Source organism: Etheostoma cragini, chromosome 4, assembly GCF_013103735.1.
Source record: "Etheostoma cragini isolate CJK2018 chromosome 4, CSU_Ecrag_1.0, whole genome shotgun sequence".
Classification (NCBI taxonomy): Eukaryota; Metazoa; Chordata; class Actinopteri; order Perciformes; family Percidae; genus Etheostoma; species Etheostoma cragini.
Window position 1 is genome coordinate 20,052,180 of NC_048410.1, and position 12,699 is coordinate 20,064,878.

The 12,699-nt window shown below is 39.4% G+C and overlaps 2 protein-coding genes across 3 annotated transcripts in view; one reads left to right on the forward strand and one right to left on the reverse strand.

The window, feature by feature from the left end:
- Nucleotides 1-408: 408 nt before the first annotated feature.
- rbck1 (RanBP-type and C3HC4-type zinc finger containing 1) overlaps nucleotides 409-12,699 on the forward strand; it is a 14,752-nt gene continuing 2,461 nt past the window's right edge. Inside the window, exons 1-13 of one of the 2 annotated variants that reach the window (XM_034870417.1) lie at nucleotides 409-643; nucleotides 735-782; nucleotides 1,240-1,384; nucleotides 1,563-1,659; nucleotides 2,074-2,272; nucleotides 3,422-3,555; nucleotides 3,659-3,832; nucleotides 4,300-4,460; nucleotides 5,006-5,102; nucleotides 5,602-5,781; nucleotides 5,886-5,984; nucleotides 7,512-7,655; nucleotides 7,755-7,868. In XM_034870417.1, coding sequence (XP_034726308.1) covers nucleotides 743-782; nucleotides 1,240-1,384; nucleotides 1,563-1,659; nucleotides 2,074-2,272; nucleotides 3,422-3,555; nucleotides 3,659-3,832; nucleotides 4,300-4,460; nucleotides 5,006-5,102; nucleotides 5,602-5,781; nucleotides 5,886-5,984; nucleotides 7,512-7,655; nucleotides 7,755-7,835 — 1,551 coding nt within the window. In that variant the 5' untranslated portion in view covers nucleotides 409-643; nucleotides 735-742 and the 3' untranslated portion in view covers nucleotides 7,836-7,868. Of the gene's footprint in view, nucleotides 644-734; nucleotides 783-1,239; nucleotides 1,385-1,562; nucleotides 1,660-2,073; nucleotides 2,273-3,421; nucleotides 3,556-3,658; nucleotides 3,833-4,299; nucleotides 4,461-5,005; nucleotides 5,103-5,601; nucleotides 5,782-5,885; nucleotides 5,985-7,511; nucleotides 7,656-7,754; nucleotides 8,626-12,699 lie in introns of those variants that run through there. The other variant, XM_034870416.1, reaches the window with a different exon arrangement.
- tbc1d20 (TBC1 domain family, member 20) overlaps nucleotides 9,984-12,699 on the reverse strand; it is a 6,473-nt gene continuing 3,757 nt past the window's right edge. The window contains exons 6-8 of the mRNA XM_034870419.1: nucleotides 12,343-12,484; nucleotides 11,780-11,958; nucleotides 9,984-11,550 (exon numbers count right to left, since the gene is read on the reverse strand). Of these exons, the coding sequence (XP_034726310.1) occupies nucleotides 11,286-11,550; nucleotides 11,780-11,958; nucleotides 12,343-12,484 (586 nt within the window). The 3' untranslated portion in view covers nucleotides 9,984-11,285. The remainder of the gene's footprint in view (nucleotides 11,551-11,779; nucleotides 11,959-12,342; nucleotides 12,485-12,699) is intronic.

Genomic DNA, 12,699 nt, shown 5'->3' on the forward strand with positions numbered 1-12,699 from the left:
AAAGGACAAAATAATTGGTAAAGAATGTTATAATAATAATGAAAAATGATATCGGTTTGCAAAAGTTCCCCGTGTGGAATGCACCACAAAACAAACATGCTCAACAAATGAATAACAAGGTCAATAGCGGCCATGCCAGGACACTATGCACACTTGTGTCTGAATTTAACTCTTATATTACTATAGGCCTACTGTGCTTTTTTGTTGTTGTTGCTTTTACAGTCTTTATTTCGCTACTTCAACTTTGTTTTTATTTACTATGACCATCATTCCCTTCTTTATTTCCCATGGTGGAGAATTGTTAAAATGACAATGTTCTGTTTAGGAGCTGGAATATGCCTTGATTGTATTCTAAATAAAGATGTGAAGAAAAAAAAAATCGAGAAAAAAAAAAGGATTTCCTCTTCCTGGACTTGATTCTGTTTCACTTTCCGTTCTAACTACTGAGAAGTGAAAGCCTTACACTACGGCCGAGTAAGAAAACAAGCCGTCCAGTGTCTACCTGGCTGGGATCACTGACTGGAATACTGCAGGTGGCTCTGATCTTCAAATAAAACACACAGACGACACGTCTCATAGTTAGGTCGAGTAGAGGAAGTGTGTGTTGTATGCGGACAAGACTGCAGCAACACCACCCGAGAAGGTTGGATATGAACTTACCTCATGGGCTGATATTAGTCTGTTTTGTTATAATTGCTATGATCGCGCGATACACTCTGTACATGTCGTTTCAGGTGTAATTATGGCTTCTGAAGTTACGTCGAGAGTCGAGTTACAAGAAGGTGAGCAGCTCAACTTGGTTTCGATTTTGTTATGAGTGATCTAACGTCATGTCACAAATCCTACTTCTAACATATGACATGTTATTACTGTCCCTATGAAACATGTTACGTAGGCCTATGTTATTGTTTAGCATTGGATTCTATCAGTGTTTCAGAGGATAGTTAAAGTGGCTCATTGCTTTGATTAGTCATAACCTTACATTCTCTAGGCCCATACAAGTCCCATTGAATGAAAGACCAGTCGTAGTGCTTTAACTGAGCTTAATATTTAATATTGTTCAACCTTAACACTCCTGATGTTTGATGTGTATGCTATGTGTAAGACAAGAGGGGGAGAAAACTACAGTCTAAGCACAAATACACAAAACAGTGCCATCCAGTGGTTAACAGTCATCACTTGGGAGAAATGAAGTGTGTTGGTATTAATGTGAGGAATCTTCCTTTGTTTCCTGTGCAGCGGAGGAACTGGCCCTCTCTCTGAGTGAAGCCCTCAGCGGCGGAAACGAACAGGAAGCAGTCAAACTGTGCCAGAGACTGGCACAATTGTCTGTTCCCGTGTCCGTCACGGTCAACAGTCAGGCCTACCCTCAGGACTCCATAAGGTGCGACACATCATATTTTGGCCGATTGGTTATAAAACAACAACCAAAACAGGAACTTGATTGCCTCTGGGGAAGGATTTTACTGCTGGATTTAGAAGTTTTGAAAAGAAGTGGAGGTGGCATATTGAATGTAAAAATCCAGACAAGGCCACGGGTGTCATTGTTTTCTTTTCAACAGGTTGTGGGTTGGAGTGGAAGATGCTCAGTCAGATGCCTACATCCCAGTGACTGTTGTGGTTTCATGTGACATGACAATTGCACAACTTAAAGACAAGGTACTTACAGCAGATGATCAACATCATTATTTTTTTGGGGAAAATGACTTTAACATCAATAAAATCAAACTTACTGTACCTGTAAAACCTTTTCAGTGATATTAATTCTGACCTTGTTTCTGTGCTGTTTCCTTTGTATTGTCATCACATATTAACTGTACAGTAGCCTAGTATGTAGTAATAGGTCAATGGGCCTCTGTTATTGTGTTTAAAGCTTTATCATTTTAATTCAGGTCTTTAAAGCATGACATTTAACTGACTATAATTTAGTCATATACAGTTTTTCATTTTTTAGGTGCATGTGCGTGAACACAATTACGTACACACTTTCTGTAAGACATGTTGAATCAAAATGTCAATGTAAATATGTAAATATGTGAATAATTTCTCCATCCATCATTTTGACGTTCACAGATCAGCCATGACTTTGGGTTCCTCCCCTCGCTGCAGCGTTGGGTGATCGGGAAGCGGTTGGCCAACGATAGGGAGTCGTTATACAGCCACGGCGTGCGTCAGGACGGAGACCAGGCTTTCCTGTTCATCCTCTCTGCCGAAGCTGCTCATCTCACACGGCAGCAATGTAAGCAGGAACAGGAGCAACAACGCATAGAGGGTCAGTAACTCTCTCTCTCACACACACACACACACACACACACAGTCAGTCAGTCCGTCAAACATATCATCTGTCAACATGTTGTCATCGTTATGTCAATACTGCGAATGAAACCTAGACAGAGTGATGGATGACTTTGACCCAGATTCACAATAATGACCCACTCGCTCTACATTATCCTTTTTATTACACAGCTAATCAATCATTTGACACAAAATATTCTACTAAAGGGGTTTTGGTGAAACTGACTGTTTACTGTTCTGAATGAATGCACTACATTTAAACAAAAAGGAAGTGTGGATCTGTTATTTCCAACTCGTCCTCTGAACATCACACAAGCTGCAAGAAGTTAGTTATACAGCCAATCTGGACTGAGTTTGTGTCACAGTGAATTAGGTTATGTCACATCCCGTTCACTGTTCAGGTCGCTATTTTGGGCTGCAGCCGACCGATCAAATTGTAAATTTGTAAAAGTCCATTTTGTTTTAGGGACAAAGACATGGCTGGATAGCTAGCTTGGCTTGTTGTTCAACACACTGTCAAATTATGTTTACTGATTGCCATAGGGTCGGGCTATGTTCCCTTTAACAGAGGGTTTAAACAGTGCAACAGAAACAACCTAATATAACATCATTAATGAGATTAAACTACATTCTTGGTTATATTTGCACTAAATAACGGATTCAATAAACAGAAACATGACTCTTGCACCGCACATGAACAGATGTGCAATATTAGCTCACACATAAAATAGCACCCTCGTGAATTAGTCTACTGTTACATTCATAAATCCTACATAACATAGTCATCAGACTTAATTATTGATGCACGCACACAGTAGTGTCCACAAAGTTAGTTCAACGAGGGGATAAAGGAAAGTGTGATAGCGTTAACAATGAATGAGGGATGAATAACAAACTATCTAGGCAATACTAAGTTATAATTAGGCAAAGTCTGATCATAATAATAATGAGCGAACAAACCAGAGAAACTGTCCAATCCTACAATGGATATGTGTTGTTATTTGATAAAGACACATTTTGGTCAGTACTGAAAATATATTAAGTTTCAAAACACGCCTTGATTACAGGTGGAATTAACAACTCATATTACCGGTTAAGTTTTTATGGAATAATAATTCATTCTCAGGCATCATGGAGTCAATGCAACTTTTTCCCAGAGGGCCGGGTGGAGGTGGTGGTGAGAAGACAGCGACTCCTCCAGAGACTCAACACATTCCTCCTCCTCCTCCTCCTAAACCTGCCGTGCCTTCTGAACCTCAGGTCAGAATACAGACTCTGCATTAGACATTACCTGCAGTGTGACTGAGCCTGTGAGTGTCTACATAACTGTAAAGGGAAACTGCATATCTGTGTCTGGGTGTAGTTGGGCTGGAACTGTGCTATGTGTACGTTCTTGAACAAACCAACGCGTCCTGGCTGTGAGATGTGTGGAGGGGACCGGCCAGAGGATTACCAGGTGCCTGAGATCTACGAGCCAGACCAGGAGGAGGTTCTTCGTATTCAGCAGGAACAACTGGCCATGTTGCAGTACGAACAGGTAACACAATGCTGTTCATTAAAAATCAGTCAACTGCGATTCCTGGAACATTCATATATTATATATTATTATACAATATTCATGTTTATATTTCAAAAACTTGAAATGTTTAATATTGAGGACATAGTTGTCCTCTCTATTTACAGGGGCAGCATATTGGAAACCCCTCTCAATATAATGCTGTTCAGTACAACACCCTGACTAACATATAACAGCTTTCTGACAGTGTTAAACAAAACTTGGTCTTTGTTAGCCACAGATGTGATGATGCACTGATTTTGGGAAGTTAAACTTTGTAGAGTCCCAAAAAACTTTGGTGGTGATGCTCTTGGAATCTGTTGGAGCTGATGCCAAGAGCTCTTTGTTTTCAACAGTCTTCAGAGGTTTCACGTCCCATCCAGGACTTATGGCGGTTTGTAGTGAATCTCTGAATGATGATTGCCTCCCTCTCTTTGCGGGTTATGAAGGCTCAGAAGGAGGAACGAGAGAGGAACTTCCTGAACTTATTGGCAACAGAAGACCAGAACCTTATCTCCAACACCACAAACACAGACTGTCCCATCTGCTTCTCTCCCTTGGAGCCAGAAGAGGGCATCGTGCTCAGAGAGTGTCTACACACTTTCTGCAGGTCTGACACACTTAATTATTTTGTGACTTAGTCTTATGTTGTAAAAGTAGGGCTGGGTGATATGGAGAAAACCAGATATCCCAATGTTTTTGATCAAATACCCCAAAATTTATACTGCAACAACTATTGGTGCTTTCACAAAAAATGTCAGTATTGTGGACATGTGACTAAGTGGGTAAAGGCAAGTAATACAACAGTCTAGTAATTTCAGAAAATGACATAACTTTACTGTAATGCTGCCTTTAAAACCAGGAAAAGATAACACTCATGCCATATTACAATATCCAAAATCTACGACGATATTTAGTCTCATATCACGTTATCGATATAATATTGATATGTTGCCCAGCTCTACGTGAAAGGGATACAAGCATTTTGTCCGCTTTCTCAACATCTGCAATGGCCACGCACACATGCCATGATCTGCATCTGCATCTCAAATGTTAGTATTTAAACACTATGTGTGGGTGTGTGTGTGTGTGTGTGTGTGTGTGTGTGTGTGTGTGTGTGTGTCCGTGTGTGTCCGTGTGTCCATCCTTGTTAAGGGACTGTCTAAAAGGGACAATAGTGAACAGTCAAGATGCTGAGGTGTCCTGTCCTGAGAAATGTGACAGCAAACTACTGGACCGAGAGATCAAAGCAGTGAGTGCACATAAAACAAGAGAAAATCTAAATCTCAAAGTTGATGGAATATCATAACCTGCAAAAAGATTGATCATCAACACAATTATAATCTGTGACCAGATTATATTTTTAGATCTTTCCGTGGACAATGATTACAGAAATGTGTTCAAATTAAACTGAGCACATTAACTTTTCACAATTAAGACCAAGTGTGATATAACTTCTAAAATGTTAGCACTTGTGGTAGTGGAGCATGAAACCCAAAGTGTGCTGCTTGTTATTAATCCTAATGATTTAAAAGAATCTATTTTGAGTAAAAAGAACTTCACAACACTTTGAATTGAACAAAAGAATACAACAGAGCTCCAGTACAGTTAATAGTAAAAACTTCTCTTGGGGGAAGAAACCTCAAGGGCTTCTAATAGGTAGCACGTTCTTACTTTCTTTTCCATAACAATAACAACATAGTAGGTTTTCTCTCTCTGTCTCTCTCTCTTGTATGATCCTGGATCTACAGCTGCTCACTGAAGAGGAGCACCAGCGGTTTCTGGAGTTGCGTCTAAACATCGCAGAAAGCCGCTCAGAGCACAGCTTCCACTGTAAGACTCCCAACTGTCGAGGGTGGTGCATCTACGAGGATGAAGTCAATGAGTTCCACTGTGAGCTCTGCAATGAAACCAACTGCATTCTCTGCAGGGTAGTTTTCTGATATTCACTATATTAACTGACCGGTATTACTAGGTATTACTGTGTAGTAATAGTAGAAGCACCAAACATAAAGGAAGTTGTTTGTGTTTGCAGGCCATCCATAAGGGCATGAATTGCAAGGACTACCAGGATGACCTGCGCATCCGAGCAGAGAACGACCAGGCGGCTCAGCAAACTAAGCAGATGCTAGACGTATGTCGACCTTAAAGCTGCAGTCTGTTGTACTGTTGATGACGTTTGGCAATATACACCTGTGTGCTCTTTGGTGCTTGCCGGGCCGAGTTGATCGAGAAACACGTGCAGCAGTAGCAACCCTAGTACAAATTGTCACTCCCCAATGTGAGTCGAGTGCAGATTTGCGTCACGCATGTTCAGATTTAAGCAGTTTACGGCATAACGTGTCACACCCGATGAGAGTTGAGTCAGGCCAACTCTGATCGAGTGCAGATGCTAGTTGAGCATGCTCAGATTCAAATGGTGTACCGCATTCAGTACTTGTCGTACTGAAATTTGTGAAATCCATGAAATAATAAACTTTTTTCATTACAAACAATAACAGAAGATAGGAATCAATTCAAAAACGTTTTAGCTATCTATGATTGTTTGATTCCTAAAGTTAGCTCAAAATGTAATTCAAGTGACAGCCTTTGTTGTTTGATTGCTAGCTTGTAGCTAAGCTAGCAGTCATTTTAAAAACATTTTAGCTATCTATGATTGATTGATTGATTGCTAATGTTAGCGCAAAACGTGTTAGATGGCTAACTTCTAGCCAGCAGTGAACGAACAATTATATATTGATATTATATTGCCGAGTATAATTCTATAGATTGTGATATGAGACTAGATGTTGTCTTAGAATCAGGAAGTTGTAATATCTTAAATGGCTTACGTGTTGTCTTTCCCTGGTTTTAAATGCGGCATTACAGAAAAATGACGTCATTTTCTGTGTTACCAGACTGTTCTACCTCTTTTATTTGTTAAAGCACCAATTGTCAACCCTATAATATTACCACAATATCAACATTGAGGGATTAGGACAAGAATATTGCGATATCTGATTTTCTCTAAATTGCCCAGCCCTATTACTCAGTAAACCATAAACCAGTACAGAAGGTTCTGAAGGGTCTTTAATGTATTTAAGTGCTTTATTACATACTGAAGGAGTCAGCCTAAACGCTGTTGAAGATATAAATAAATATATATATTTTACAATTTACAAAGAATTTTGAATTTTGAATTGTGTGTAATGGCCTGTAAATATGATGAATCATGAATAGGGAAGGCAAACTAGCTGCACTTATTCTATAGTCAACTTTAAATCCTGTCCAATTCATGTTTCACAAGTTTGCAGTTAGTTGTACAATGTACATTTTAATATCTATTTTATTATGTTCCAGCAACAACTCAGGTTCTGTGTCCTTAACTCAAGACTTTCAGTCCTTCAGTTTTGTTCTTGCTTTCCCAAGGCCACCTTACTCAAAGCAAAGTGGCGAGGTTTCTTTTCCCCCATGTTCTAAGATAAATATATCTATTACCTTTGAGTTGGGTGTATGGCTGGGATTTTGTTGCTGCTTTGTGTATAGATAAAATCACCCATCAATCATCTTGAATTCAAATGTAATTCAGGATTGATTGTCTAAGTAGTTGTACTGTATTATTTGAGCATTTCTTCTTGTGGCTACTTTAAATTTTACACAATCTCCCTGTTTTTCAATAAAGAGCCTGCTACAGAATGGAGAGGCCATGAAATGTCCACGGTGTGACATCATCGTCCAGAAAAAAGATGGCTGTGATTGGATCTGCTGTTTGATGTGCAAGACAGAAATCTGCTGGGTCACCAAACAAGCACGCTGGGGACCAAATGTAAAAATACTGTGAAGAGATTTAGTATTCAGGAAAGTTGGCACATGTGTTTGAGTTGTGTGTATGACTATTTGTTGTTGTTGTTATTGTATCTTACAGGGCAGTGGCGACACATCTGGGGGCTGCAGATGTAGAGTCAATCATCAACCTTGCCATCCCAACTGCCAAAATTGCCACTGAGAGAAGCACACTAATGAACACAACCCTTGGGCTGTCTATGCTGGCGACATTAATGTGTTCTTCACTTACTTTTAGCTTATTTTTCTAATGGTCTGGTAAATAGACACTGTACTTTTTTTTTGCAGTAGCAATGATGTAATATGAATGCTATATACAAAGCTATAGATACTGTCAGCGCTATCTACTACATCTCCACAGCTAAGGTTACTAACTGTTAAAATTGTTCTGCTATAATAATTCTTTTCTGTCCAGAATTAATGCTTGGCACACATTTAAGCTCTGGCTACTGCTTTCATTACAATCCAGTTTGATGAGCCAGCGATCCCATTGCCTGAGCTTGAGTTTAATTCAAAACTTGATCAGATAAACACACCAAACTATCCTTTTGTTTTTAAGCAAAATGCAAGAAAAGGCTTGAACCCAAATACAGTATATTTAAAAAAGCCAACCACAGCTAACTACATAAATATTACGTTCTTGTTTCTTTTCTGTGTGAAGTATGGCTACAAATAATTAATCACAACTAACAATAACATTAATTTATGATTCGATTTTCATTTTAACAACTCATTAAGTCAATATAATACCAGAACTACCAATGAGTGTTACGATTGCTGGATATCTTCCTAAGTAAACTGATCAAAATGTTTTTTGAAGTTGTAAGCACTGTGTGTTTGGTGACTAAAATATTGATTTGTCATCAGTACTATAAAAGCAATATATTTTCTTTCAGTCGACTAATCAAGACCTGGTGAAGGATGTTTACGATGAATCAATGTGTTCATAAAGGGAAGCAAGCTGCTCTGAAGCACTTTTCTTCATATCGCATAATTAATGCTGTATTTTTTGGTCATGCATTCAGGACTTTAACTTTAGTTCTTCCCTCTTCTGATTCTTCAAGAAGTACAGTAATGAATGTGCTTTTACATATAAACTATATTTTGTTTATGGCCGGTATCCATGAAGTTTGTTGGGCTTTTTTATTTAAAGAGGCATGTCTCAACTGCAATAAATTGGAACCATAATTATATAATGATATCATTATTGTAACATAATGAAAACTATGTTTACATTTAACTTAAACAATCAGTCGGACAAAGGACAACTGAGGCTGGCAAAGTGTAGCTGAAGCTGAAAAAGGTCTGCTCAACAAGATAGCTGAAGCTGTGGAGATACACTTGACAAAGTTTAGTTCTGACATTTTCCTAAAATGGCCCATGTACGGTTATTAAAAATATGTTCACAAAAAAATCATTTTCAGTTTACATGACTTTAGTTATAAACTATTTGTCTGATTTATTAAAAGGCTCAGGTGGATCTTCCTCAAATCTGAAAATATGCCCTTGGTATGGTGTTTAGTTGGTAGCTTTATAGTGCAAATCGTAATACCAGTTTACTTTGCTAGCACAATACATAAATCATATCAGGTATATGTGAATTACTGTCCAAACCTGTACATTGAACATTTTCACTCTAGTTTATTAGCATTCTCTTGTAAAACTTTACATTAGGACACTTTTATTATAACAAAATAAACATAAAAGGCAGGTAAATCATTTAGTGCACTGAGAAATGAAAACCACCAAGTGCAGATACATAGTGCATAACAATACTGCTGAACAGCTACACTCTCAGAGTGTCCTTAGATATGTTCCAGGTCACCTTCATTTTGATACATTTTGTAGATCTACGAGATGAACAAGTGGTTCACCATAAAGGCAATAAACCAATCAACTATAATATCGGATGATGGCCAAGAATTTAGTTCCTAATACAGCCAACGGACTAGATGTTGTGCCGTACAATGTAGGTGACCTAGAAGTCATTTCAGAAGATTCTGTTAAGCAATATACATCATAAAGACTACAGACGAGCCAATTCACTATCTTAGAATGACTCCGCCAAACTATTTGCTATGTATGTCATGATATAACTTGGCTATTCAGGTGAGCAACTGAAACCTAAGCAATCCCCCATTGCTTTAAATATTAGAAAATGAAAATGACTGGAACATTGGAATGAGCTGGACTGCCTCTGAATGCTACACTCAAAGCAATCCAACATACTAAAATAGCATGTGCTAAAGCTAAATTTGTTTAAAACAAAAAAACCTTGGGTAGAATTCATTTGAAGGCTTAAGTTTTTCTCCCCCCAAAGGAGCACCCTTACAGCGAGAAAAGCACCTATCAATCGGATTTCAAAGTGATTTTTGCAAAAGTAATGCAGTCAGTGCAAACTGGGTCCCCACTGCGCCAACCCTAAGACCACATTCTCCACTTCCTTTTACCTGCTGTTTATACCAGCTCTGATATTTTATGTTAACGAGGCATTGAGTGAGTGTGTGTGTTGCTAAACTGAGAGAGATTTAATCATCTGCTCCATAAAAAGTGATGCAGAAAGCATATCCTAATCCTTACAACACAGACCCATTTTAAGGTTATGCAACCAAACAGTTAGGTGACTGAATAATTAGAAAGTTCTAGTAAAACAATTTTGATATTGGTATATTTTTTTTATTTTCTGGACTGTGAAAGCTCCATTCTAGGGTCTAATCCTATGAGGTCTTGAGATACAATATTTATTTGGATTAAACTAAAACACATTTTGTTTAAAACTTCTTGCAGATAGCTTTGCTGACCCCAACCATGAGCCAGAATTAAAATGTGAAGGGTGTCAAGGGTGAAAACTGTTGACATGTGCTACGGATACTCTGACCCAGAGAAGAACATTTGTTTCTTCACTTAAAAGACTTATTTGAACTTCTTAAAAAAAGTGACATGACCTCAAACATAACACAAGGGTGGCCTTAAAAAGTGCCTGTGTGTCATGACAATATCTCTATACACCGGTTTACACACACCTATAAATCATACAGAGAGGACTCTAACAATCCTCTATTTGGTCTCAGTCCAGGTATCAAATGAATAACAAATGGGTTGCGACCACGCACACACACGCACGCACACTCACGCACACACACACACATGCTCTCTAATTGGCAGCAGTTTCAAGTGTAGTGAGTCCACCAAGCTTTCAGCATACATATCTGTAAGCATAACTCAATATCAGATTATCCTAATACCAAATATAGATAAACTTTAACAATGACCCCATCACTAATAGTTCTTAGAAAAACAGTCTCTTCATTATCACAGGGTGGATTCTTCATTTCACACACCAGCAGTAGTGGTTGTTGTTCTACTGGTGAAGGCTCTTTAGGAGTCATAAAAGGACCTTCAACTGGAGCCTGAGAAGCCCTAATGTTTAGTCACATCCTAGGAGACGAAAGAAGAGCGTTAACTGGTTCTGATTAGGGGGTAAACTCCAGCCAGTGTTATTGACAGCATGGTTTGTGGTTCCATAAATTAGAGTTTTCTTGGAAACAGACCAACCAGTTAGAACCAGTCAAGGAGAGATGCAGTTGGAGCATAGGGGTAAAAGAGGAGCAGTTCAAGGAAACAAGTCCAGTTTGGGGGCCCACTCCAAGGCAGTGTTGACCACAGCGAGAGCTGCTGCCCCTAAAGCCACTGTGAGACCCATGACAGCTAGGCGTACAAGCCGCCGTGCCGTTGAAGGTCGGGCTACTGCCACTACTGCGTTCGCTGCTGAGCTCTCGAGCGCAGCTCGCTTCAGTCTGCGTCGGCGACGGAAAACAGAGTCTGGCCGCTGTTGAGTGGACGCAAGGTCAAAGTCCTTGAAGGTAGAGGCTGCCATGCTTAGGAGGAAAAGAGACAGATACATAGAGAGAACACGACAGACAAAAAAGTGTTAATGAAAGAACAGTGAGCAACAAGAGTTGATAAGAAGAAGAAAGTAATTTTTACTATATAAAGTAATAGTCATATTTCAGAGTGCAAATGTGGTAGCACAAAAATGAAGGATTGCTATCACTGAGGCAGATAGCATTTGTAAAGGCAAGGTGGGACTGAGAAAGAGTTAATTACCTGTCATGTGAGGCAGCCTCTCTGGCCAGCTCAGAGGGAGGGAACTGGACAAAGAGGTCTCCTGCTCGGCTGATGAGCGTCTCATATGGCAGATCCTGGGGAATCTGGGACAGCAGGTGATGGACCATGGCCATATCGCATTCACACTCCAACACCTCCTCTTCTCTGTACAGTACGATCTGCAATACAAGTAACAATCGCAGACCATTATCCAAGATGAGGAAAACGTGTACTTCAGGTCAATCTTCACTGTGATGAACATGAGAAGGAACTTTGGTTTGTCCTTACTTGAATATATACGTTGAATTCAAAACAAATTTGCTGTCAGAGAAGATCTTGGTGCAGCTTGTACACAGTCATACCAAAAACTTTAGTTTCAATTAGAAAAAAAAGAACACCTACACAAAGCGTAACTTTCGGCCTCTGACTCACATTGAACATACAAAATGTTCTTGCCTACAACTGATTTAGCAGACTTGGTTCATGTACAGTAAATGAAAGCGGAGATTCTAAATTAGCCATTCTGAACTGCAAACTAGGGGGGCTAATTATAGGAAACTCACCACAGCAGCAAAGTAGATGGGCATCAATGGATGGCAGGCCAGGAAGAAGTCGTACAACCGGACAACATGGCGGAAGTCTGACAGGACGTGGCCGAACCAGGTGATCAGCCAACTGAGGGCGAAGACTGTCCCCACCTCAGCCCTAAGAACCGATCGATGCATGGCAGAGATCAACTTACATCAGTGCACAAAACTGTCACATGTGCTCATTGCTCCACTTCAGGGACAATGTGTAGCATGTTTTATTAAAATTGAGTTACAGTGGTGTGAAAAAGTGTGTGCCCCCTTCCTCATTTCCTGTTCCTTTGCATGTTTGTCACACTTAAGTGTTTCGGAACATCAAACCAATTTAAACAA